The sequence below is a fragment of the Gambusia affinis genome, linkage group LG18 (genome assembly GCF_019740435.1).
Source record: "Gambusia affinis linkage group LG18, SWU_Gaff_1.0, whole genome shotgun sequence".
NCBI lineage: Eukaryota > Metazoa > Chordata > Actinopteri > Cyprinodontiformes > Poeciliidae > Gambusia > Gambusia affinis.
Genome location: NC_057885.1, coordinates 8,831,020 through 8,857,285, shown reverse-complemented (window position 1 = coordinate 8,857,285; position 26,266 = coordinate 8,831,020). Strand labels below are relative to the sequence as shown.

Here is a 26,266-nt window from a genome sequence, read left to right as displayed (position 1 = left end):
TATTTTCATGTGATTTGTTAGATATTTAATTAATAATTATTTTCTTGTTGTTTTGAGGATGAGAATCTGACATGCTCACAGTTGTTTGTCTGGCAATGTATTCTTTTTTTTTTCCTTTTGTAAAGACAGTTTCAGTGATATTCTAGTGAATTTAAAGCTTAAATAAAAATTAAGGTACAGTAAAGTTTCCTCTGTTTCTGGGTCTGTCACCCACCCATGTGTCCCAGCGTTCCTCTTCCCTCCCTTCCCTCGGCTCTCCTTCCCCAGGCTAGACTTTTCCAGGCGTTTCTGCTACCGCTCCCATCTCTCAACTTTCTTGTTGCCCGTGGCTACCTCACACCATACCGAACGGCGACGTATATATGTCGAACGCTGAAAGGACAAAAAAACAAAACAAAAAAGAAAAGGACATGTTGGAACGTGAGCTCCGGGGTTTGTGCCGTGGAGGGCCTGGCCTGGCCGGGCTTTGGGTGGGACATTTTGTCCTGTAAACCTCTTCGAGATCCACAGCAGATATCCTTCAAGAAAACATGGAACGCTGCAGATTTTTCGATTCGTAGGGATCGAATCGAAGGGTTTGTTCTTTTGTCGTTAACTCAGCCTTAATATGAAAAACATTACGGGGAACAATTAGCTGTTTAGGGATTTTGTAAGTCATGCACGTGAAAACAGGCTGCATTCTTTATTTTATTTATTTTTTAATATATAATTTACTGCGCTGACTTTTGCTGCATGGCTTATCATAGTGGGAGCTGATGTGAGATCACAAAGTGTGCCAATAAAAGGTGTCAGGGTTTTGAGCTCGGGCAGAGATTTCCGATAACAATTGTGAGAAAAATGTGAGGATCAGAACATCTATACTTAGAAGCTGGAACGGGAAACGCCTACTTTCTTTTATTGTTTAATCGTTTCAAATAAACTTGATGAAGTGTCTTTCAGGCTCCCTGAGAGTGTCACAAAAAGTCTTCCTTTGGACTTTCTCCAAGTCTCTTTTCCCCGTTAAATCTTGCCCTAATAACTCTCACTCAGGCAGCTACGCTCTCAGGACTTTCTCCCTCTCAGTGTCCAATTAGTGCGGTCAAAATGTGAAAATAAAAAAATAAAATATATATAATAATTGAACTCCACATGGAACAAGACAATTAAATTTTTTTAAGACAAACATGAAACTTGCTCTTATTTGTAGCTCATATTTTATTATCTTATTTAATTGAATCAAATTTCTTAAGTGCTGCTTTAAGGGCAGCGTTCTGTCCTTATAGCTCCAGTAACTTTTATTTACACATGTTGATAATATTATCATTGTGACTGTAGAATATGAAACAAATAATCTGGTTTTTTATAACAATAAAACTGATTATAAAATAATAATAAAATAAAAAACTTCAGCTATTCAACCTTTTCCCAATTCTCCCAGTACTACACCACTCAGTCAGAAATAAACCAATCAGACCCAGGAGGAGGGTCTTACCGCTGTCAATCACTCTGGTGCTTTGTTCTTTGCTAAGCTACCTCTGGTTCACCACAACATAGCATGCCACAAATGCTAAGGCTAGATAGCATAGCCATCTATGACGGTGGTTAAATGGTTTTCCTGTAACACTAACTAGTTTTTCCACTATTAGCACATTGAGCAGCACATATGGGAGATTGATTGACCGCGCCAAGTCCCTCCTTGTGGCTCTTATTCCAGTTTCTTTTTACACCACATCACAAAAAACAACATATTAAGAAACTAACTGTACTCTCACACCCCTGTTTTAAAGTAAAACCTGTTCAGTCAACGATACTATTATCTCGCTTCTAAAACTTCAAGAATGTAGTGACTGTTAGTCACTCGCTTGAAGACACTGAGCTCAAAATGTAAACTAAAATAAAACAGCGTCAGATTTTAGTAACTGTAGGATTTATCTTTCGTCTTTGATAAAAGACCACAAACCATTTCTTCCTCTTGCGTTCGTTTTGGTTCAGTTGACCCAGAATGTCCTACGTTATAGTCCACTTCCTGATTCTGGAGTGATCTCTGATCCACATATGCATTTGTACCGCATCAAATTTCACTTTAATCGAACCGAGACCGAGAGGTTTGTAGGCGGAACAGAGTTTGCTATTTTGGTCCACATCAGAGTTCGATTGCGCATTCACACCTCCTCAACTGAACCGGACTGTCTAGGCAAATGGACTTAGAGTTTGATTAAAGTGGACTAAGCTGATCGGGTTTGAATGCTTCTATAATTCTCTGTAAATTATTCAATCCTTTGATTGTAAACTTTAGCTGGAGCCTAAATTAACAGAAATTCACCAGAATTAGGAAATCATTTCTGAAGCTAATAATCTCACAAAGGACCATGTAAAATGAGAAAATAGAGTAAATGTTACTAAAATGTTAATGTTTTGAAGTTTGTTGCATGAGGGGTCAACTTGACATGTTCAGAATTAAAAAGTTTTTTTTTTACATGTGAAACCTCTGAGATTGGAAAGAAAGCTGGTTTGTTGCGGAGGGCGGTCAGCTCCCCTGCTGGCATCTCTCAGCGGGAGGTCTCCGGGGTCAACATTCATTAGGCCAAATGAAAAAGAGAGGAGAGGAATGAAAATTGCGGCGAGAAACAGAGAAATTCCTGGGAATGGCAGCGGAATTCCTAGACTGCAGCGTGACGTCCTGAACGTCCGCATACGGGACTCATCAGTTGGGCTGTTTTCCTCTTCTAACAGCCTGAAGACGTCAGATCGCCCCACACAGAGGGATTTGTATTCCTTTCTTTGAGTGAAAACATTTGGTTTGGTTGTTGCTCTCGGGGGTTTCAGCAGCGCTGGAGTCGTCAAAGTCCGACTGCGATGAAAGGGACCGGCAGCTTGACACAGCGCCCCGCGTCCTGCGATGTCCGTCTCCACTGCCACATACAGTGTAACACATGTAACCCTGCTGGAGATGAGTATTCGTTTGAAGGATTAAAGTGGGAGTGTCTTGTAAAGGCAGATCTAAGTAATGATGTTCTTGCTAGAAAGATGTTTTTAGTTCTCTGGACTTCTTGCTTTGTTGTATTCACCAGGCAAAACGTCCAAGAGAGAGACAGCTTACCGTCAAGATTTTGTTGGTTTTTCAAATAATGCAAAAAACTGTGCCTTGCAACAGCATTAATACCAGGGATGCACCAATATAAAAATTTTGGGACAATATATATGATCATTAATGTAGCTACTTTCCTGTCTTTGACGCTGTGGAAAAAAAAGACCACAAGGCCAACATGTCCTATCTGCTTCTGTAAAACACCGTAAAGTCACACACAAACGGCTACAAGACGGACAACAAAAACCACAGACCGTCTGTCATTGATGTCAGCCCAGTTTTACCCGTGGGATCAATACCGATACGTCAATAAAATGACAAACGTAGTCCGATGCAGCACGCAGCCCTTGAACTTTTCAAACTCCAATCTGTTTTTATGTGACGTATAAATACAGTCAATGACAAGTTCAAGAAAAGAGTGCGGTTTTTTGTCTCCTGTCAAAGTGTTGACCCACGACAAGGTGGGTCAACACTTATTGAAATACAGTCACAAGTCTTCTGACGTAGGTGACTGCTTGCTTTTAGCATTTAGACTAAAATCTTTGCCCGTTCTTTTTTCAGTACAAGTAAAAGATCTGATTAGATTAAGAACATCTGTGAACAGCAATTTTGTTTAATGTACTTTGGGTCCCTCTGACTTTGACTGGACCACTCTGACACATGATTATAAATTGATTTAGACATATACCCCAGTGTTGTCTACTACAGCCTGCTCAGCCCCAATAACGCATTACATTTATGGTGGTAGCATGACAAAAATGTAGAAGATATAAAGCCATACAAGGGCACTTTTACAGGTAGAAGTTGCCTAAAGAAACCCTAAATTACATTTTAACCTTGAATAAGACAATAAAACTCACAAAAAATCTCAAAATTTAGAGGTAAATCACATGGCTACCAGTGATTCTATCCTAAAGTTTGCAAGAGGTTTTAAGAATTTAAGGCGATAAAAACTGTGTACTTGTGTCAGGTCTTTTTCAACACTAACGTGAAAATGTTGCCACAGGCTTAAATCAATAATACCTTCAATAACCTCCAAAAGAAAGTTATTGTAGAATAATTTCCGCATCTTATGAATGCAATGTATGCATAAGTAGACTAAAGAAAGGCTAAAGACACGTTCCACTGTCAAAGGAAAGCAGCAACATTGTTCCACACTGTAAAACATCAAACTGTCTGTGGAAGCAACCCTTGTTTATATAGTAAACCCAGTGCAATAGTTTAACAGGGGGACTGCAAAGGGTTTCTGTATTTGTTGAGTGTGAAAGCAAGCATCTAGTTGCCTCTTTCCCATTTCATACCCTTTAACCTCACAAAGTCTGAAAACAGGAGAGCACAATCATCAGACGGATGGAATCCAGATGGGATTTGGAATAATTACCGCAGTAAGTCTCAGAGCTACTCAGAAACTCGTAGATGTCCTCTTTAATCCCTTTATTTACTTCTTTTCCTTCTATGTCTGTTGTTTGGACTGACACAGAATGAATTCTGGTTCATTCTGTGGATAAAACACGCAGACAACAGAGAAAGTCGGACACAGAAACATGAACTTTGGTGGGTTGAATGAAACGCTCTGATCAAATGAGAGGGTTTAGCAGATTTCAGATTTTATTTGCATTCTGCTTTGGAGTGCCTTTGCCTCTCTAATGCTTTGTTGTACAGCTATTTCTGTGCATGTGCCTTTCTATTTATGCACATGTGTGTTCATGCCAGGCCAATGCCTATACCTGTCTAATTATCGGTCTTTGATAAGTAGGGGGAATTCCAGTCTCGCCAATGTAATCCTCGGGTAGAAACCTTCCGCTCTTCTCCTCATCATTCTTCTCATCACCTCAGCCTATACCCATCTTTTCTTTAATTGCAGTAAGCTCTGAAAACAGTTCCTTTGGCATTTCTAGGAGAATAAGTAACCTCTCAAAATTCTTCCTAAATTCTACCAGCATACAGCAAACATAGTTACAGTCTGTGCTGGCATTAGGTCCGTACTTTGGTTTGAAAGTCCCAGTTTGGTCGGTAACTTATTGGTGGTGGTGTCGCCTGTATTTGTGAGTCAAGGACTTGGTTTTGGTTTGTAGCTCACCAACGAAGGTGCAGTTTAGGTCTTACCTTTGTTTTAAGTTCATAGTTCAGAGTGCACCATGCTATTGAGGTCACAGTTCAGTCCAGTTTCTGGTGTTTAGGTCATGATTGGGTCTCTACCTCTGGCTGTTGAGTTCACGATTCAAACTCTACTTCTTTGTTGAGTTTACGGCAGTGGACCGGTCAACCGTTTTCCTGATTTTTATTTTTTTTCAGTCTCTTTAAGTGCAGATTGTGATTACCATCATTACTACATCAGAATATGAGAATCCTGAGAAAGTGTTCATATGACATAGAGATTTGAGTCTTTAGAGTTGTTTTTCTTTTTGATTAATTGATTGATTTTTACTTCCATACCTTACTTTTAAGGTATGCAACTGGTGTATCTGTTTTGATTCATTTATGCCACCTGGAGAGAGGGAAGGGATCAAATAAAAAAAAATTGTAATGAAGAACAATATTGTATTACTTAAGCTCTACTCTCTAGTGGTTTCTAAAGTTATACTATTGTCACACCAGACCTCCCTAGACACGTTTGCTCTTCATATAAGTTTTCTACGCAAAGGAAAATCGCCTGGATACAATTTAGAGACGCATCTGGTTTACTGAAAGCTCTTTTGTTTTTGTATACACAAATGCACGTGTGGCCTTTGAAGGGGATTGAAGGATTTTTGTACAGTCAACCAAGAAGGCTTTTATGGAGAGAAAAAAAAACAACAAAACCCGCTGGGAACCTCTGTCCTACAGTATGCAGATTTATCTCTGCCCAGGACTGTCAGGTCGACTTGCTGAAAATACCGTGATGGAGGTGGGAAGATATCAGAGAAGGCAGTTAAAGGAGAGATTTAGTGGAGCAAATATCTGCCTTTCAAAGTGGATTACATGCTCAGTGCTAAGAGGGTGGAGAAATGGAGCAAGAGCCACCGAGTGACTGTCAAAGAACTTCTGTAAAATCTCAGGCTTATGTGGAGAACTCACCCACTTATGCAATTTGTAGATTGTGATACTGAACAAAATACTCACCCAGTGAGATGAAGCTCTTCGAACTTGAAGGTTTGTCCTCTGGTGTGTCTTCCAAACATGTCTTAGCAGGAGAACTTTCTCCTTCCAGTTCTATGTAGCCAGTCTTCTGCTTGCTCCACTCAGGAAGCCTGTTTAACTTTCACTATCTGTACGTTCCCAAGTGTCTGTTATGGGCAAAAAGTTTTTAAAAATTGCATTTTACAATGGTTCCCTTCTTAATGTTGTTTTGCTCACTAGTTGTTAACGTTTTTTCCCCCCAAACTCCGGGGTAGAGGGTAGTTCAAATGAACCCCGCGTGCCCACTCTGTCCCAAAAAAAACACCAATCAAAAAAGACGCAAAATCTGCAAAAGGCTTCCATTAAACTCCAGAAAGCCGCAGGAGCCGCATCTTTCCTTTCCTTTCTTTTACAAAAATGGATGACGTCGAATCTCCATCTCGCTCACTATCCCATGTTCGTCTCATTTGAGTCTCATCTCACTACTAACAAACATGGCGCCCTTCTGTGGTTTTTGTTTCTGTGTCAATATCTCCGTCAGCATCACAGCGCCATCAATCGGTCCGGCAGACTTACTACACCACTTTCCGTGGCGCCGCAGCTTGTCCCGTGTACGCATGTTTCTTAATTATTATCAGCATAAATGTACTGTGCACGTCTCCATGTGCACAGGCCCGTAGTTTAGGAAGTGACGATTTAGACGGTGATTTTCAGTGTATGGGAGTGCTTCCTGTTTTCGTATCCATTCATCAAAAGCTGTTGTTTTTATGTTTTGTACATAATTAAAACATTTTTAGGTTTTCTACTTCAAATATGATAGTATTGGGCTTTATTTAAAAAAAAAACACATAAAGGTGAGAGGCTTCTTTTGTAAAACCAAACTTTGACATTAAAGCTGATTTGGCTTCAGAATTGGAGCAGTAGTAAGATTGAATAGTTTAGTGCCTTATTTTTGGTCAGCAAGAATAAGCAATATTTATTGAAGTACGTCACAGTCTGGATTAGAGGGAAGCTAATTTCCTTGTCTCTCTCAGAGCAGCATGAAAATCTCTAGATATCTTTCTTGGACCTACAAGAAAACTCACGTCAGGCTCTCCTGGTTAAGTGATAGGCAAGAAAAATAAAGGGACGAGACTTTAAAACGACAGAGGGGGAAGAGGTGAAAAGAGTGAGAGCTGCCAGGCTGGTGCGTGGGAGAGCAGACAGCATTGAGTTGAAGCAGACCAGAAGCTAATGTGGAGATCCAAGGCTTGTAAAAACAGTGCTTCAGAGATAGATTAACCCACACACTCAGACACACACACACACACACACACACACACACACACACTGACACTGACACAAAATCATACGTACTTGACATCCATTCTCTACAGTAACATGCTAAGATAGATAATCTAAGATAGGAATCAAACCGTCAACCGTGACTGGCCATGATGACTAGCACAGAGAGACAGATAAGCTGCTAATCCAGGAAACAAGCAGAAAATCTGCTCAGTGGAAAATGATAGACCAGCACTCTGCAGATGGCACCTGGTTCATAGCATATATAAAGCTGTGCAAGTCAATGAAAAAGCATTTGCTCCCGTGTAACGATTTCTTCTGGATTTTATTTTTTTTGTTGTTGTTGTTTTTTGCTAAATTAGCCTTGTGTTTTCAATCACCGTCACTGAGGTTTCCACTGCCAACTTCTTTCCAGCTCAATCACCAGATTTCTATGAAAAGCATCCTAGTGTTTCAGTTTCTGAGTTCATGAATCCATGCAGTCTATTAAGGCTCCAGGGGAATTTGTTTGACACATTTCCATCTGGGTTCAACTGTTTAATTATTGGTCATAATTCAGATTTAAGCTACTTGTCTCTCAGTTGTTACCGATGAACGGCTCACGGCTTGTTCTCTCGTCTTACCCATTTTGATGCACCGCTGCAAGTAACGGGCTTTTTATTCATCAGGGAAATGACTGCCTGAAAATTCAGAGACAGTCCTGAACTAAAGTTCATGTTGAATGTGTTAAGTGTGTTGGCATGTAAGAAAATTTGGATTTTTGTCATAAACCTTTTATGTTTTTTTGTTTTTTTCTATCAATTGAAACTTGGATTTTTCTAGAGTTTGCTTTTGGAAGACCAGACAGCACTGCTAAAAGATTTGCTTATTTTAACTCATTTGTTTGAAAGAGTTTGACATTCCAAGCTGTTACAAAATAATCAGTAAGTTAGTTAATTACATGATCAATTAAAACAATCATTTGCATGATTTATTGTTTTTTTTTTTAACTGGATGACAAAAGTCTTGGGTCTGGTGCTTTGGTCTCTATTAGCCTTTTATTTTGAAAGACGGTTGTGTTTACAGAGACTTCATAATCAATTTTATTAGTTGTTTCTTTTGTTTTGTTGATTTATTTCAGATATTTAAAATGTCTTCCAGTTGCCAATGTCAAATGTTCATAAGAATTGAAAGTTGATTGATATTTGAGAGAGCGTTCTTGCATTATTATCCCATAATATTACTTGAAACAACAACATTACCGCTTATCACAATCATTCCTGGAGCAATTCGAGATTTATTACCATGACAGCCCTACATGCATACAGAAAAAGTCTGACTTTTTTATTTGTCCTGTTTTTTTTTTTTGTTTTTTTTTTTTTTGGGGCGGGGGGGTTAACAGGAATACAGAAAATCCAAACAAATAAAAGAAGATGCTAACGTCTTGTCACTAAACGCACAGCGAGGATGCAAATAAAATCTTTAAACAATCCTGACCTAAATTTGACATTTAAAAGAGAACCACGGAAACATACAATCGGACACGCGCGCCTCCTCGTTCCGATGCAAACCGTGAGCTGGGAAAGCCGAGTGCCAGCCCGCATGTCCTCCTCTCCCTTCCTCTCTGTGGTGAACCCGTTGCCTCTCCATCTTTCTCACATCCCGGCTGCCCGGCATGCGTGCAGCTGATGCCCGTCTGGCATGCGCCGTGTCAGCAGAGCATGGGAAAAGTTAATCAGCAGCTTGGCATCTTCCCCTCTCCTCCCTAGGCCTTCTCAGCTCTCCTTTCAAAACTATCCACCACAGTTTTACTTCTGTTGCCATCTTTTTGGGAATTTCTTTTCTAATTTTCTTTTTCTTTTTTTTTTTTGCGTATTTCTACTGAGATTCACATGTTGTTGTTGTTGTTGTTGTTGTTGTTGTTGTTGTTGTTGTTGTTGTTGTTGTTGTTGTTGTTGTTGTTTTTGAGCTTGTATCTTTCTCCCAAGCACGAAACAAACCGCGGGCAGGAGTCCTCCTCTATGGGAAGAAATGCCGCCAGTTGTTATTGTGATGACAGAGGGCCCTCTAGTGGCGAGACTGGGACTCAGACCCTCATGCTCTTGTTCGGAGGAAAATCACTGTATTTATATGTATATATATTTTAATAGTTCTCTTCATTAAAGTTAGCTCTGTTTTTGCTTCTTCTGCAGGCTTGCAATGGGTGTGGGGGCTCCAAGTGTGACTGCAGTGGAGTGAAAGGAGAAAAGGTAAAAATAAAATAAAATAAAGTGTATTAAAGTTAGTGTTTTTTTATAAACATGGTACGTATTGTAAAAGTATTTGAGCGTTTTGGTTTATCTTCTCATTTGGTCGCAATGCAACCATATATTTGTGAAATGTAAACACGTAGCAATGTATAGTTTATTTTTAATAAAGCAGATTTTAAGTTTTATTATACTTTTCAGTCTACATTTTGTAAAGCCACCTTTTTCTGCCGTTACGGATGCAAGTGTCTTGTTGCAAATATTTTCCAAGTCTACAGGTTTACACTTTGCAGCTGTAATTGCAGAAATAAATTTTTAGTTAGTGGTGCTCAAAATGCGGTCCCCTTGGTGATTTTATTTGGCCCCCAGAGCAAATGCAGCCAGATGATGCACTTTTAAAAATCTTTTAGGGTAAAATTTTTACAGAAGAAAACTTTAAAATATAAGAGAATTTTACTTATTATGAGGTAAGTTGTACAACAAAAACTTTTTCTCCGTCTTACTTTTCTAGTATTTGACATTTAACATTTTTCCTGCCCTCTGATTAAAACAGCAAACACTTTAGAAGAAAGAACGACTTTCTATTCTTGCTGCTGACTTAGATTTAAAAAAAAAATACTAATTTAGCTCCAAAAATAAAAATGATCAACCAAAACAAAAAAAGAATCAATCAATCAATCAATCAATCAAATTTTATTTGTATAGCACATTTCAGCAGCAAGGCATTTCAAAGTGCTTTACATCAAATCAAACACAAAATTACAATGCAACATAGAATCAACATCAAAACACAACATAGTCAGATTCCGTCAATAAATTTGCAATTGATTACGTTTCAAATACAACTCTAAACAAGTGGGTTTGTAGTTGAGATTTAAAGGAAGTCAGTGTTTCAGCTGTTTTACAGTTTTCTGGAAGTTTGTTCCATATTTTGGTGCATAGATGCTGAATGCTGCTTCTCCTCGTTTGGTTCTGGTTCTGGGGATGCAGAGCAGACCAGAACCAGAAGACCTGAGAGTTCTGGAAGGTTGATACAACAGCAGCAGATCTTTAATGTATTGTGGTGCTAAACCATTCAGTGATTTATAAACTAACAACAGTATTTTAAAGTCTATTCTTTGAGCTACAGGGAGCCAGTGGAGAGACTTTAAAACTGGTGTTATGTGCTCTATCTTCCTGGTTTTAGTGAGAACACGAGCAGCAGCATTCTGGATCAGCTGCAGCAGAAGTGTGCATGTCGGTCTTATAATTATGCAAGCATGCAAGAACCTTTCCATGTTTTGGATCTGCAATTGTTTACAGAACACTTTTTACAAATATTTGACTTTCTTATGATCATTTCAATAAAAGAAACTCACAGCTGATAATATTGAGCTGATTGGTTTTGTCCCTTTTTTATCTAGGGCTGGACAATAAATCAATAACAATATATTTCGCGACAGACACCTGATCAATATCTATAGATATTACATCACTGAACTCCGGTGCAGAACCGCACAGCATTCTGGGGGATGTAGGCAGAGGAAAGACTGAATCTCTCATGGCCAGCTAAGCAAGATTGGTGGCATCAACAAACTCAGTCCCTCTTTGGTTACCTAGCAACAACCTGTTTAGTGACTTGCACAGCAGCACTTTTGTGTTTCTCTGCCTCATAGCTGCTTAAAAATCATTTTAAAAAAAAACAATGCAGTGGAGAGAAAAGTGAGGATAAAACAGCAAATGTCATGCCACCAGTTCCAGGGGAAAAGTTATCAATAATTATCAATACGGTTATTTCGTGATACGTTTTTCAGTCATATCGTCCAGCCCTACTACTAACTGACATAAAGAAAGCTGTATGGTAACGTAACAGTGTCACATTATTGGACCCTTCTCTTATTTGAAAAGTGAATCTTCTACCAACAAACATCTGTGATTGTTCCTTTAAGAGCAGAATGTCACGTACAAAAACTGCAACTCAATTTATCCTACGTCTACATTTTGATGTTTCATGATGACTATAGCTGGACGTCAGGCTGGTCAAAACCATTAACAACATGTAAAGAACACAAATGGAATCAACTGACTGTGTGTTTATGTGTGTTTGTTTGCGTGTGTCTGCGTGTGTGTTTGTGTGTGGTGGCTTGCAGGGGGAGAGGGGTTTCCCAGGTCTTACCGGACAGCCAGGGGTCCCAGGGTTCCCCGGACCTGAGGGACCAATCGGAACTAGAGGAGAGAAGGTGAGTTTGGCTTAACGCTCAAACATTTCAGATCACACACACAGAACTTAAAATAGTTTTGTCAAGACGTTTTAACACTGGACTGAACTAAAAGATCCATAAGAATCAAGAGTATCAATCGTCACGGTGGGCCTTTAGGTTTAGCAAAACAGGACAAATTATCTTGAAAGTGAGGTCAAAATAAAAAAGCATATTTCTTTCAAAAACTGCGTATGTGTGTTAATTCAATTAACTCTGTAAACAGAATAACTATTAAAACCTAACCATTACTAGTCAGTTTAAACTTAATCCTACTCCTTTCCGAGATCTGGGATGAATTGGAATGGATGCTTTGAGCCAAACCCGCTTGTCCAACATCAATGTCTGACCTCATAGATGTACTTAAAAAAAAAAAAAATTGGGTAAAAATTCCTATAAACACTCCCAACCTTTACGGAAAGCCTTCCTACAGGAGCCTTCCTAAATGAAAATACCTACATTTTCCACGTATTTTCTGCTATGCCTGGAAAATGTTGGCCAACGTTGAGAATGAGACGTCGCTCAAGTTCACGTCAGTGAAATCAGCTGAGCAAACAGCTCAGCTTACTCTCTGTTTTCATATGACTCATTGATCATTCTTTTGTCATCTTTTTATTGCAAACCACACGCTATTAGAAAATCCTAGACGAGTCAGACCAGGAAAATGTGTTCTTTATAAATCAGAATTCTTGACCTTCATCACCCTTTTAGTCACCTTGAATCCTAAAGTGTCAAACTCAACGTCTCCCAGTTTTTAACCACATCTTTTATTAATAATGTTCTTTGTTTTGTTTTGTGTTTAGGGAAGTGATGGACCTTTGGGACCATCTGGTCCAAAAGGAATAAGAGTATGTATATCAGCTTTATTTAAAGCAGAATTTCACTTTAACCTGTAAATGTTTTGTCTGTAACTTCTATTATGCAAAAGGAAGAATCAAGTTTTATTGATTTGTTTTTGATTTAACCTAAATACATGAGAAAAGTTTTTAAAAAATAATTTGTTTTTCATTCTTACTCTTTGTGTTTTATTTGATTCGTTTGGAGGCATTTCTTAACTGTTTTATCCGTTCATCTTCAGTTGTAATACCCCATTGTGGACACCAGATGTCTCCACTTTGCCATATTTCAAACATTGTTGGATAAAGAGAGATTTTTTTTAAAATTGTCTTTACAGAATCTCTAAATAATTTTTTTTTTTTCTTTTCGTTTCCCAACAGGGACCGCCCGGATTGCCTGGATTTCCAGGAACGCCAGGACTTCCAGTAAATTCAAAATAATCCAGAACCATTCTTTTTGCCAAACCTAACTCTCGCGTGTAACTCAACCATGCATTTCCTGTCAGGGTCTGCCAGGACAGGACGGAGCCCCAGGCCCGAGGGGAGTGCCGGGTTGTAATGGGACAAAGGTAACAGAACGAAATTAAAATTTAGCTGTATTTGTTGTTGTTGTTGTTTTTTCATTGTATCGTACAGTATCTTCTTTATCCTGAGAAGAACCCTTGCTTTCTTTCTTCTTTGTCTTCAGGGTGAACCTGGTTTTCCAGGAAGTTCAGGAATACCTGGACGACAAGGATTTCCAGTAAGTGATTAATAAAACAAATTACTTTTGCTAGGTAGTAAATAATACTAGAAAAAACCTGTACTTTTCATTGTAGAGATTCAGGCGTATCCTATACTGCCCATACTGGAAGAGAAATTTAAGCACCTTCTTTAGTATTAAGAGGATTCACCTTTTATTGAAAACTCAAAGCATTTTTCAACATTAGGAACGTTTTCGAGGAACCCCGTGTAGTTTTTTCTTTCCTGGAGCCTTTTGAAATGATTCAAAATTATGAGTAATGTGTTTCACTTGTCTGAGCTTAAAATTTTCAGTGTATTTTATCTGCTTCCCTTAAATATGATAGACTTTTAAGTGGAGACTTATTCACTTAACCTTCTTTGAAGACAAGTGAAATGAATGTTAGAATATTTTACTCTATTTTTGTTGAAAACCTCCAAACAAAAAAAAATACAACTCATTTGAAACGTGTTTTAACAAGGGAAAGCTGAAATACAAAATAAATGCAAATATTTTTCTGTTAGATTTAAAAAAAAAAAAAACGTTTGTAAATGTGACAGTTGCTACATTTTGGATACATTTTTAGTTTTGTTTAAGAGTGTAAGAAGTGCAAAATGTATAAAGTTATGAGTGTAGAACAACGGGATGTTCCTGAACGGAGCTCACATTCATTGCGCTTTGGACGCAAATTAAAGCAAAACTACAGGTTCAGTGTAGTTTTTATCACAAAGGTTTTTACTGATTTTCAATCAGAATCTGACCCGTCTCCCATCTGTCTCCTCCTTCATAGGGTCCACCTGGTCTCCCAGGAGAAAAGGTAGGTGTAAGACCTCTCCAATGTTTAATTGATGCCTGACATTATGCTACTTTCAGATCCAATTAAAATACAAATTCTTCCAAACGTATGATGAATCATTTGAAAAGTGCAGAATCTTGGCTCAGTCTTTCTACGGCCTAGATCCTCGATTACTACATCCCCAAATATAACCGTTTCATTGGACTTTCAAAGCTCTTTTGGTAGATTTTATTGAGACCTTCCTCTTTCAATGATACCGTTTTTGGTAGCTTGCAGCAATCTAATGAAATCATAATTTCCCAAATTGCTAACATAGTAAAGATACAGTTGGTTTTTAACAAGTTAAATGTCGAGGTTTACAGGGAAAAAAGCAGAAAAAAAAAAGCAGTGGTGTATAAAATTAGTAGCTAATGTCAAATATGACTTTAAAAAAACAGTTACTTCATAATTTAACTCCTCGAAACTGGGCCTTTGTCTCTTAATGTTTCAATATGACATACAGACATGTCCATAAAGACATGTATAATCCGGTTTGGTATAAAATAACTTACCTGATGACCGGAGTGGAAACTGTGAGCCAGGGCATCTCGTCCAACATCACCGTCTGACCTCGCAAATAAGAAAAACAGCAAAAACACGTCTAAACACACACTTAAAGTTTCTGGAAAGCCTCCTCAGAAGAAATGAAGCTGTAGATTACTACATAAAGGTGGCCTGGCATCATTTCACACCACTCAAATTCATGTGTGTATTTAAAGCCAAGAGACCCAATAGTCTTGAAAATATGATGTACATTCAGCTCTTCTTCTAGAAAGGACTGGTTTTCATGGCATATGGCTGATGATGAATGATTTTTTTTTCTTCCTTTTCCTAAGGGAGACCGTGGAGATGTGTTTTCCACCAACAATTTTGGGCCAAGAGGAGCAGTCGGTTTGCCCGGATTGCCAGGGTCTCCGGTGAGGAAGCCATTCTTCACTTCTATGTTGTATTTTACCAAACCACTGATTTCAAAACGACTCATTTAAAATGTAAAAAAACCAATGAGATTTACCTTCACCTTACCTTTAAGTAGAAATTCATATCCTTCTCACTCATTTCATGATATGATTTATATTTATCAAAAAGTTAGACAAATATCTATCAGATCTGCAAAACAAATATTTATTTATTTGTTTTGTAAGATTTACCGCATAAAAGGAGAATCCAGCGATGGAGTCAGTGCGTCTTTTCTAAATAATGAATTTAGACTTTATGTTTTTGTTTCTTTATGTTTTCACAGGGCAGTCCTGGACCCATCGGTTTACCAGGCCCGACTGGCCCTCCAGGAATCCAAGGCTACCAGGTAAAGGAGGGCTTCTGAAACACACGCACACACACACGCCCGCGCACACACACACAAATCATTAAAAGCAATGGACTAACATTCCTGAACTAAACTTGAACATTTCTTCTGTGGTCTTCCAGGGTGTTCCAGGTCCTCCAGGTCCTCCTGGACCTAAGGTGAAATTAGTCACTTTTTGCCTTTTTTTTTTTTTTTTTTAATGACGCGAGTAAATAAGCAAAAGACGATCAAAAATAATGTTTCATGCTGTAATGTAACGAACTCAATCTGGATCCACTCTGTTCTAACCTCTCTTCAAACTTCCAACAGGGAAACATGGGTTTGAACTTTGAAGGCCCCAAAGGAGACAAGGTAGAATAAAAGTCCAAAAACATTCATTGATGCCTTGTACTTTGATCACAGTTACTAATAAAGTTTTGGGGGGTTTTTTTACAGGGTGATCAAGGCTTGCCGGGACCTCCCGGTCCCCCGGGACCCGGTCAGGGGGAACAGATCAGACCACCACCAACAGAGATCCAGAGAGGGGACAAGGTACCTTCATACTTCTGAATTTGATGTTACGCTTCTTCCATTCCAACAGATACAATCAGATTACATTAGAAGTCCGTGGTGATTTTTTTTTTAGCATGTTGGACTAAATATTCGCCACAATTTCAGAGCAACAGGACCAGAAACTGACCCAATATTTTCATTTTTTTTTCAGGTGGTCCTTTTGAACTTTTCTCCTATTTTGTTTGACTGCACACCCAAACCAAAAATAATAATTCTAAATGTTAATAGAAGAGGCAGAAATGGCATAAACAAATAATTAAATGTCTTTACTTTTAAGAATTTTCTGGACTTTCTTTCCTAAATAAATGAAGTCATATGAGAGAATAATAAGAAAAAAAAGACTGGTTATAGAAGTTATATTTGTGCATTACTATCAAGGTTGACCAATTGTAGACCATCATATTTAACATCAAGCTCCGTACCCTGCTACAGGCTACAGCCTTCAATTTGATCTTTCACCTCATGGTGGCAGTAGAGAGTACATAAGACATTTATATATGAAGTAATATGATTGGTTAAAAATTAAATATTACAGTGATTCAACCAGAATACTGTAAAAAAAAAAAGTGTTAATAAAGACATGAAATGTTCTTGTTGGTTTAATTGAAGTGCTTTTGTAACTGTTGTGTTTTTCTTCTTCTTCTGTGTTATTATCTCTAAAGGGTGACCCTGGCCCTCCAGGTCCACCAGGTGACCCAGGCAACCCAGGTCCACCTGTAGGTATCAGTTACCATCTCACCACCAGGTTCATTCATATGAAGAAACCCTGTAAAGACCAGGCAAGAAAAACTAATTTTGCACGCCTGTCCCTGTGATCCGATAGGGTCCCTATGGTGGCCAGAAGGGAGAGAAAGGAGAACCAGGAGAACCAGGAAAACGAGTGAGTATCATTAGTCAAGAGCTCATCAGACGTCTAACAGTGGTGGTGTTAGACGTCTCCCTCTGACCATGAGATGCTCACTGGTGGTTGTGTTAGCTACACCTTCGTAGTTCTGGTGTCGGACCCTCTCTTTCCTTCAGAACTGCTTTCATTCTTCATGACATAGACTCAATGAGGTCCCAGAAGCATTCTTCAGAGATTCCCATCCATGTTGACATGGTAGCATGTTAGTTTACGTACAATGTGACTCTCCCGTACCATAATGTCCCAAATCGACTGGACTGAGATCTGGTGACCGTGGAGGCTACTGGAGCGCAATCAAGTCCAAAGTTTTCTCCTCTGTTTTTAGTAAGCAAATCTAGTCATTTTTCCAATTTTCACAGGGAAAATCCGGCAAAGACGGAGATCCAGGAGCTCCAGGATACACAGTGAGTTACAAGAAGCACACCAGCAAAATGTACGAGTTTGCATCTCTTTTCAAACCGCGGCACTTACATCTGTGACTTTCCGTCACCATCAGGGACTCCGAGGAGAGCCTGGAAGTCCAGGTCTCACAGGCCGAGATGGAGAGAGAGTGGGTTTCTTCCGAAAATGCTGTTCATTGTCTGTCGTCCCATATTATCAACAGCTCAACAGGTAATGTTTGAAACTGCTTAAGTCACTCTCCCACCTGTTAACAGGGAGAAAAAGGCGACAGAGGATTTCCGGGACCTCCAGGACCGGTATGTATCTGATATTCATTAGACACCAAAATCATTTGCTGAGTGCAGAACCGTTTTGTCTCCCGAATGAACTTTCTCCTCTTTAATATTTAAAAAAAATTTTTATTATATTGTTAGAATAGATCTAGAAAATTAGTCCCCGAATGTCTGAACTTTGGGTGTATAGGGTAAAAAAGCGTAAACAAGAGCGATATTTAGCATCGCTGCTAATCACTGCTACATGCTACGTTTACATCTTCTCATCATGGGCATAGTATAAATGTTCCATTAACCCTTTTGTTGATTTTTTTGAACCGTTCTTTTCCCGAGTTGCCTTGTCATATATTAGCTAGCTTCTGGCATATTTCTGGTGGGATATTTGATCACTCTTAGCTAGGACTGAAAAACTTTAACCTGGTTGACTTTTTGATCATAGACCAAGAGTTTTTTCAACAAGATTTGAGGTCCAATCAGTTGGGGATCACTATTGATCCTTAGACCTTAAGGACTGCGCTGACATACATTTCTGGGTTACAGCACTTGTCTAGCATAAACCTTTCTCTTCCTCTTTTTGTTTCACCAGGTAATTCGGCCTACGAATGGAGTTCTTGTTGGTCCAAAAGGTGAACCCGGTGCTTCTGGACCTCCTGGAGCTAAAGGAGAAAGAGGACCAACAGGTAATCCTAAGACATAGATACAGGCACAAAACCGACTCGGTAAATATTTTTGCTTGTAGTTGAACAGTTAGCACTTTTGCCAACCCCATTAAACTTAGCTCGCTAAGATTTTAACACTGGTAACAAAGCAATTCGGTCAGAAGAGGATATTGGATCGTCATAATTTTGGTTGCGCTTGTGATGATTCTAAGTAGTTTAAGCGACTTAAGGTACCTTCCTCATTTTTAGTGATTATGTTGATCTTTCTCCTGCAGGTTTCTCGGGGCCTCCGGGTTCACCAGGAGTTCCAGGCATAGGCGGCAGCGGCCCTCCAGGTCCTCCAGGTTACCCTGGAGACAAAGGTCAGAAGGGAGACCCCGGCAGTCCTTCCATTGTCTTGCCCGGTCCCCCAGGACGTCAGGGAAATCCCGGGAATCCTGGTCCACAAGGGCCGCCTGGACCTCCCGGCTATAGTTCACCGATCGATAACTGCCTTCCTGGAGATCCTGGGCCTCCTGGAATCCAGGGTCTAAAAGGTTATCCTGGAGAGCAAGGCCAGAAAGGTAAAAAAATAACCTGCTCAGTAATATATATCTGACTTATTCGGCTTGGTTTTACGAAGCGGAAATCTGTTTCCTAATATCGCAAAAGGTTACCGCGCCCTACTCACAAAAGCTATTCTTTCACCCTTACACTGAAATAACGTTAGCCTCTTTTGGAGACTTCTTTTAGCGTCTTGCAGTCTGCTTTCAAGATAAACTTGGTTAGACGGCTAGATGTGGACATGTTGGCAGATGTTTCTAATGTCGTCCACTTTTTTTTTTTATCAATCAATGATTTTTAATCAATCTCTTTAATTTCCTTCTATTTTTACAGCTTATTACTACTACTTGAATTTATTAGTATTGTAACAATTGATATTGCGTGGATGTTGTGTATCTTCTTGCCATTTTATAACACAACATCAAGTAACGTTGTTACTTTCAAAACTTCAAAAACAATTGCGTCATAGCTAAAACTGAACTCTGTCTCTTTAAGAAGCTCCTACCCTTTCAGTAACAGTGCTTCTCTGTGATGCCGTTTACAACTATTCTCAGGATCGTTGGACTGAGAGGTAGTTTGTAGAATAAGCTCAGCAGGTGTTTGCTAATTGCTGCTGCCACTAGTCTGGGGGAGCACTGTGCGCTCAAACTGGAGACTGAAGCTTCAAGGAGGAGTTTTGCAGAAATAGGCTGGGCATTGCATGAGCAGGCATTTTGCACAGCTCAGTGGTTGCCATGGGAGATTCAAGGATTTCTCAAACATGCTTGAAAGAATCAGAGCAACACTACAGGTTTGTTTCTGATGAAGGAATAAAATGATAAAGCTCAAAAAAGTTGATTTTGCATATTAACCCTCTATTAGGAATCCATTTTCAAGGATTTAAAAGATGGGGGTATTCAGAAAAATACCCCATCAAAATAAAAAAATAAAAATAAAAAAACAACCAAAGTAAAATCAAATGTGTAATAAAAAAAAATCTTAGAGAATTGTCAAATGGTTCATAAGAGATGTGCAGCTGTGCACAGAAAGCACTGACGACGTTCACGATGTTTCAGGTCAGAAGGGAGAAACCTGTGTGAACTGTATTGACGGAGGCAATCCTATACCGGGGCCCCCAGGGCCCCCAGGACCCCCAGGCTACCCAGGTAACGTCTGTGGATTTAAAAAAAAAATTTTTGCCTTATATATGTGTTTATTTCTGACATCCTCGTGTGCTATCAGCTGCAATTTGGTTACTTAAAATGTTCAGATCTGCTCTGTTAAATCATATATATTCGGCATTACGTTTTGCTTACTTACTTTACCTCATAACGAGCTGTAAGTAAACATTTGGAGCAGACGTTTGATTAATCGGGAAGCAAAGAGGCAAAAAGTCAATTCATGGCATCTTAAAATAGTAAAAATGTGATTATTGTCAAATCAAAAGATGTTTGCTGTGTGCAGTAGGAAATGTGACGATTATGGCCAGTTAGCTGTAGAGAAAAGCTAAGCCATAGTTGGGTGCACTGTTTGTTGTGTGCTCTGAACCAGACATCAAAGATGTGTTTTTAAATATACTGTGCTTCCATTTATTTTCCTAATTTTTCTCAGGCTCTCCTGGCCCGCAAGGTTTCAAGGGAGAAATGGGTTTTAGAGGAACAACAGGCCTTAGTGGACCCCCTGTGAGTAGTTTTTGACAAGCATGACTTTTGTACAAGATTGCAATTTTGGGGTTTGCGTGTCAAAGGGTTAAAGGAAAAAAACTATCCAAACCAACATGACCTTATGTACACAACCAAAACAAAGATTACCTCCAAACCTGGAGGATCAAGAAATCACTAAAACCCTCCTACGGTCATAGCTCGACACTCAGGAGGAGTGCGGCAGATGTCACGGTTGGACGGCATGAAGACAGGAGGGTGTCACATCAGACCGTCAGTTCCCGAAACCACACACACACAGTGACGTCAGTAACGAGTTACTTTTTTCAGTAACGAGTTACTTTTTTCAATAACGAGTAATCTAACGCGTTGCTCTTTCAAATCCAGTATTCAGACTACAGTTCCTTATCAAAATCACTTTGCATTACTATTTTCTTTTGTAATTAAATTTTATTTCCTCTATGGGGGGAGTGACCACCTTTTCTATGCGACACTATCAGCAGGGACAGAAACACAAACAATGGAGGGAGTTGTGCATTTTGTTGCTGGAAAACTGAAACTATTTTGAGTTTTGATCGCCAAGTCCGATTATTATAAGCGGCTTTCGGCTTGTTTTTTTGTAAAGTCGCTTGCAGATTTAATGAGTAACGGGTTGTGCCTTTTTGGGTTTGGAAATAAGCAGACATAAACCCCAGTTAGTTTTAGTCAGGCTCTCCCTGTCCATCATTTCCCGGATTATCCGTCCCACTGTGTCTTTATTAATGTTAAGTTAATATATTACCTGTGAATTATATTGAGCTTCCTTTAAGTGTCTTCAGGAAAGGAGGCGCAACGCTCCAGAAAATTGGAGACTATTATGAACAGCAAAATAAACGTGAAAACAGCCACGAATGAACGAGTCCGTAAAGTTGTGCAACTAAATGCCATCATAATTATTAATATTAAGGATACATGTCACAAATCTGTGCAGCAGTTGTGGCGTGGCAGGAGGAGCGCTGAGCTCTGACAACCAACACAGGGCCGTAACGCAGAACATTGCATATTTGCAAAGATCTATGTAATTTTCACAGGAGGCAGAGCATTGTAGTTAGCAGCTGCTGAAAGTAACTAAAAAAGTTACTTTTAATGTAACTTAGTTACTTTACAAATTAAGTAGTCAGTAATCTAACTAAGTTAATTTTTCAAGGAGTCAGTAATCCGATTAAAGTTACTTTTTCAAAGTAACTATGCCATCACTGCACACAGACCCCCACAAAAAAAGTTGTGAAACCACACACAAGGTCAGTGCGACACCACCAGACCAAAAGGTAAAAAGCTTGAGTTGTCCAAATTACCTTGCCTCTTAAGACCATGGTTGGGTTAAATAGGACATATTTGACCTCATGAATTATGCTAAAAGCTCAAAAACAAGCCCACCATGTCTAAAACCAAGCCCATTCAAGAACGGAATATAAACAAATTAACTGAAGTCATCTATCAAGAGTTTGGGACTCCATCAAACCACAGGGAGAGCAATTATCTACTAATGGAGACAGTGGTGACACAGTGGTGACCTTTGTCAGGAATGTCCAGTCTACCAAAAATTACTTCAAGAGCATATCAATGATTTATTCAGGTGGCCGCAAAGGGACCAAGAGCAACATCTTATTGGCCCCCTTGAAGGCCAGTGCTAACAATTCAACAATAAGACAGAACCTGGGCAAAAATGGCTTCCATGGGAGAGTTTCAAAATCAAAACCCCACAGCTGACCAAAAGGACACAAAGGCCTGCCTCACATTCGCAGATACAAGTCTGCGTGATTCTCAGGAATTTTGGAGAAACTGGAACAAAAGTGGAAGATGGAAGATGGCCATATCTTACGGTTACGTCTCAAACATGGTGGCCGCAGTGTGATACCCAGGAACAACCTCGTTTCCTCGGGAACCGGGCTGACTTTCTGGAATTTATGAAACCGTTAATTCTGCTCTTTACCAGAAAATCTTCAAGGACAATGTCCATCCATCGTTTCGACATGCAAGCCGAACAAAGATGTGGCAAGTGGCAGACAAGTTTGCCGATGAAGGACTCAAAGAATCTGATTGAGACGCTGTGATGGAACCTTAAACAGGCCAGTCGTACTTAATCAGAGCCCTCCAATGTGGGTGAAGGACGACACTTCTGCATAGGGGTCTGAGCTAGAATTCATTCACAGTCGAAGTGAAAGGCAGTAGTTGCTTTCAAGGGTGGGAGAACCATTTTTAGGTCTGGGGCCAATTGGTACGACCACAATGGTTTGGATAGTTTTTATCCCCTGTTAAATAAAAACTTTATTTCCTAACTTTATTTCAATGGAGATTTGTGAAGAATACCTTTTTTGCGTCTTTGTAGCACGTTACAGACAACAAACAATAAGAGAGCATTTATTAATTTTTTATTGCTGACGGTAATTGTTGTTGCTGTTGAAAGTGGAAGCAAGAGCAAAAGAGTTTTGAGCTTCTACATATGGAAAGGTTGAATAATTAGAAATTTAAAACTGATAATAATAAAGAGACTGAATCATTCAAATCTGAGCAAGGCTAAATCTAAATAACTGTGAGTTGTTTTTCTTTTTCAAATTTAAGAGTCAGTCTATTGCCTATCTTGCCTCCTATTAGATGTCATTGTCATCCCTCCATCCCTTCAACTTTTGTTTCCTCTATAGGGTAATCCTGGTCCTGTAGGTCCTCAAGGTTCCCCCGGAGAGAAAGGAGATCCTGGAGATACCTTCGGAATTAGTGTGAAAGGAGAGAAGGGTGACAGTGGTTTCCCTGGACCACCCGGTCTGCCTGGCCTGGACGGTCGACCCGGTCGTGACGGAGCGCCTGGGCCTCCTGGCCCCAAGGGAGCTCCTGTGGGTAACTTTCCAGGATTTTGTGCTGCCTTACATCAATCCAACCCTCCATCAGACATTTCATACATGTTTGTACCTGCGGTCTGCAGGGGCCTCTGCTCTTAAAAGGAGAACGAGGTCCTCCTGGTGACACAGGTCCGCCCGGCCTCCCAGGAGACAGAGGTCCACCGGGCGGTCCTGGTTATGGAAGCCCAGGTCCACCAGGGGAGAAAGGTGATCAGGGCAGCTCAGGACAGCCTGGCATTCCCGGACAACAAGGCAAGAAGCAAATATATCAATTCTCATATGAACTTGTTTTACTTTAATTTTTTAACTTAATACATCACAGATCACTCCTTCAAATAAAAATTGCTACCCCTGTGTTGGATTAGAAGCTGTTCTGGTGTGGTTTTAAAGGCCAACAAGTTATCAAACCGTAACAAATGTTGAGCTTAACTTTACATTCGGCAGATAGGTGGAGTTGTCGTTTATTGACGTAAAAGCAGCTCTTGCTAGACACAAATGTGTGAAACTGCGTACTGACATCAGTTGGACAGTTACATAAATGATCTTTCATTGGCTGTTCAAACAGATGTGATTTTAAGATCAGGAAAATGTACTAGGAAATCAACGTTTACCTCAATTTGTAGGTCAAAAAGGCGAACAAGGTCCGGCGGTCGGAGAGAAGGGTCAGCCAGGACCCATAGGGATGGATGGCAACCCAGGGCCGCCCGGTCCACCAGGTAGCATCCCACACATGTGAAGTAAAGCATTTACTTTCACCATAACAACAGTAATAATGCACAAATTGCTACTTCTTATCAGGTCCGCGAGGTCAGGATGGACAGCCTGGTTTAACAGGTTTGCCTGGATCAAAGGGTGAACCAGGACAACCGGGCATCGGCCTTACAGGTCCTCCTGGAGTGAAGGGTAAATGGATAAGTATCCATCCGTCTTATGCTTCTTTTCCCTCTTAAAAATGCTCATGTGAATCTTTACATCTGCTTTTGGTTCCTAATTACCGATGTTACCAACTTTCACGTCTGTTCGATAGGATTCCCGGGTATTCCGGGCCAGCCGGGAGCACCTGGAAAAGTAGGGAGACCGGGAATAGATGGACCCCCGGGGCCACCAGGGTATGCTGGACCAAAGGTAGGCTAATTATCTCTCAAATGATTGACAGGCATTGAAACTATCTTTAATTTTGGGCAATATTATTTTTCCTGTCTTGGATAAATCTGTCCGCCGAACATTTAATATCTTCCCCTCCTGACTGAGTGAAATGATCCATTGATTTGTTCCCTGTCTGTGCGTTCAATAGGGTGACGCAGGCTTTGGACTTCCTGGTCCTCAGGGTCCACCTGGTCAACCAGGAGCTAAAGGATACCCTGGGCAAAAGGGGGATCGTGGTTTCCCCGGCGGCCCAGGTGGACCAGGGCGACCTGGGTTTGATGGCGGACCAGGAATGAAAGGTATTATAAATATTGTATGAATACATTAGTTTGTCTGTTTTATTGCCAATACAGCAAATTAAGACGATTGTTAAAAATCACAAAAGCTTTTTTTGACAGCTACCCCTTTACTTGTCCTTGTTTAGGGGAGCCCGGCGCACAAGGCCAACGTGGACCTCCTGGGCCCCCTGGAATCTCAACAGGTGGTGTACAAGGTCCTCCAGGCCCTCCTGGACCCCCAGGGCCAATCGGACCACAAGGTATGTCACAAAAGATTAGGTCGAGGTTGATTTCTTACTGTCAAAGGAGTTGGAATAGAGAGTTATGTTTTTTTTTCCATTGTGTATATCATTTATGAGTGTTTTATGAGATTAAATACTTGTTAGCTTTTTTTGTTAGCATAACAGACTCTTTTGAAGCCAATGTTTGGTGTTTGGATTTGGATGGAGTGTTTCGCCTTTAATGAAGTCAACAGTTTCCAACATGAGCACCTTACGAAACGCTGAAACTTGGGTTTGTCGGGTTGATTTACAAGCACAAGTCGCTACTCTCTGTGTGTTCGTGATTAGAGCATGTTATACTTATATAGAGCGTTAGATGCCATGTCTGTAAATGGCTGCTCTACTATTTTGTGGGACCTTTTGTCTTTGTCTAGGAAAATGTCTCCGTGTCTTTACGTTGTACCTCATTTCACCACATTTTTGATCCACCAAATGTCGGAGAAACTTTCATGAGCGTCTCTTCCAGTTTCTTTGGTTCAAACGCTTTTGATGCCCGACCACTCTTAACGTCACTTAGTGCGATTTCCGCAAGAGCACACCAAGCAAGAACTAACAGCAGAGTGTGTCAGTGTACCTGCTTTTGCACCAGCTCAATGTACAGCCAATTGAATTCAATTAGAAAGTGTGTCCAAACTTTTGGTCTGTACTGTATATATATATATAGCATTACCCTCAGTGTATCATAAGCCTGGCGGGCCGCCAGGCTTTACTTGTGACCCAACCTGGCTAAGCATTGCTTATTTAGTTAAGTCTTTTTAAAATTCTAATGGAATTTGAAATGTGACATATTTGCTGTTTTGATGGTTTCGAACACAGACTCTTGCATCTTTCCTTTCCTTAAATTTATGTTTGTCTGGCTCATAATGTGAATGAAAATCAGCTTCAGGCGGCAGCTGATTCTGCCAGGGATCCTGGGAATGGTTTCATAAATTCATCAAGTAATTCAGATAAGGTTAAACTTTTCTTTAGGATTCACTTATTAAACTTCAACACTAATTATAGCATATCATCTCTATGGACCATAAAGTTTGTTCAAAAGAAAAAAAAAGTAAATAAATAAAAAAAACAAAACGATTTGAAACTGAAAGCTGATTTTGAAGTTGAAA

General features: G+C 39.8%; 2 protein-coding genes across 3 annotated transcripts in view; one reads left to right on the top strand and one right to left on the bottom strand.

Annotated features, from left to right (window-relative positions):
- Window positions 1-6,631, bottom strand: part of col4a6 (collagen, type IV, alpha 6) — a 151,615-nt gene extending 144,984 nt beyond the window's left edge. Inside the window, exon 1 of the mRNA XM_044098298.1 lies at window positions 6,170-6,631. The gene's annotated coding sequence lies outside the window, so the exon portion shown is untranslated. The remainder of the gene's footprint in view (window positions 1-6,169) is intronic.
- col4a5 (collagen, type IV, alpha 5 (Alport syndrome)) overlaps window positions 1-26,266 on the top strand; it is a 55,156-nt gene that overhangs the window by 14,865 nt on the left and 14,025 nt on the right. For both annotated transcript variants that reach the window (XM_044098306.1, XM_044098305.1), the window contains exons 2-29: window positions 9,622-9,678; window positions 11,805-11,894; window positions 12,716-12,760; window positions 13,130-13,174; window positions 13,255-13,317; window positions 13,437-13,490; window positions 14,260-14,286; window positions 15,141-15,221; window positions 15,545-15,607; window positions 15,730-15,765; window positions 15,917-15,958; window positions 16,043-16,138; window positions 16,822-16,875; window positions 16,983-17,039; window positions 17,423-17,467; window positions 17,560-17,613; window positions 17,720-17,761; window positions 18,324-18,417; window positions 18,672-18,959; window positions 19,995-20,084; window positions 20,530-20,600; window positions 23,261-23,449; window positions 23,539-23,707; window positions 24,079-24,171; window positions 24,254-24,358; window positions 24,483-24,580; window positions 24,750-24,900; window positions 25,026-25,139. In XM_044098306.1, coding sequence (XP_043954241.1) covers window positions 9,622-9,678; window positions 11,805-11,894; window positions 12,716-12,760; window positions 13,130-13,174; window positions 13,255-13,317; window positions 13,437-13,490; window positions 14,260-14,286; window positions 15,141-15,221; window positions 15,545-15,607; window positions 15,730-15,765; window positions 15,917-15,958; window positions 16,043-16,138; window positions 16,822-16,875; window positions 16,983-17,039; window positions 17,423-17,467; window positions 17,560-17,613; window positions 17,720-17,761; window positions 18,324-18,417; window positions 18,672-18,959; window positions 19,995-20,084; window positions 20,530-20,600; window positions 23,261-23,449; window positions 23,539-23,707; window positions 24,079-24,171; window positions 24,254-24,358; window positions 24,483-24,580; window positions 24,750-24,900; window positions 25,026-25,139 — 2,413 coding nt within the window. The remainder of the gene's footprint in view (window positions 1-9,621; window positions 9,679-11,804; window positions 11,895-12,715; window positions 12,761-13,129; window positions 13,175-13,254; window positions 13,318-13,436; window positions 13,491-14,259; window positions 14,287-15,140; window positions 15,222-15,544; window positions 15,608-15,729; window positions 15,766-15,916; window positions 15,959-16,042; window positions 16,139-16,821; window positions 16,876-16,982; window positions 17,040-17,422; window positions 17,468-17,559; window positions 17,614-17,719; window positions 17,762-18,323; window positions 18,418-18,671; window positions 18,960-19,994; window positions 20,085-20,529; window positions 20,601-23,260; window positions 23,450-23,538; window positions 23,708-24,078; window positions 24,172-24,253; window positions 24,359-24,482; window positions 24,581-24,749; window positions 24,901-25,025; window positions 25,140-26,266) is intronic.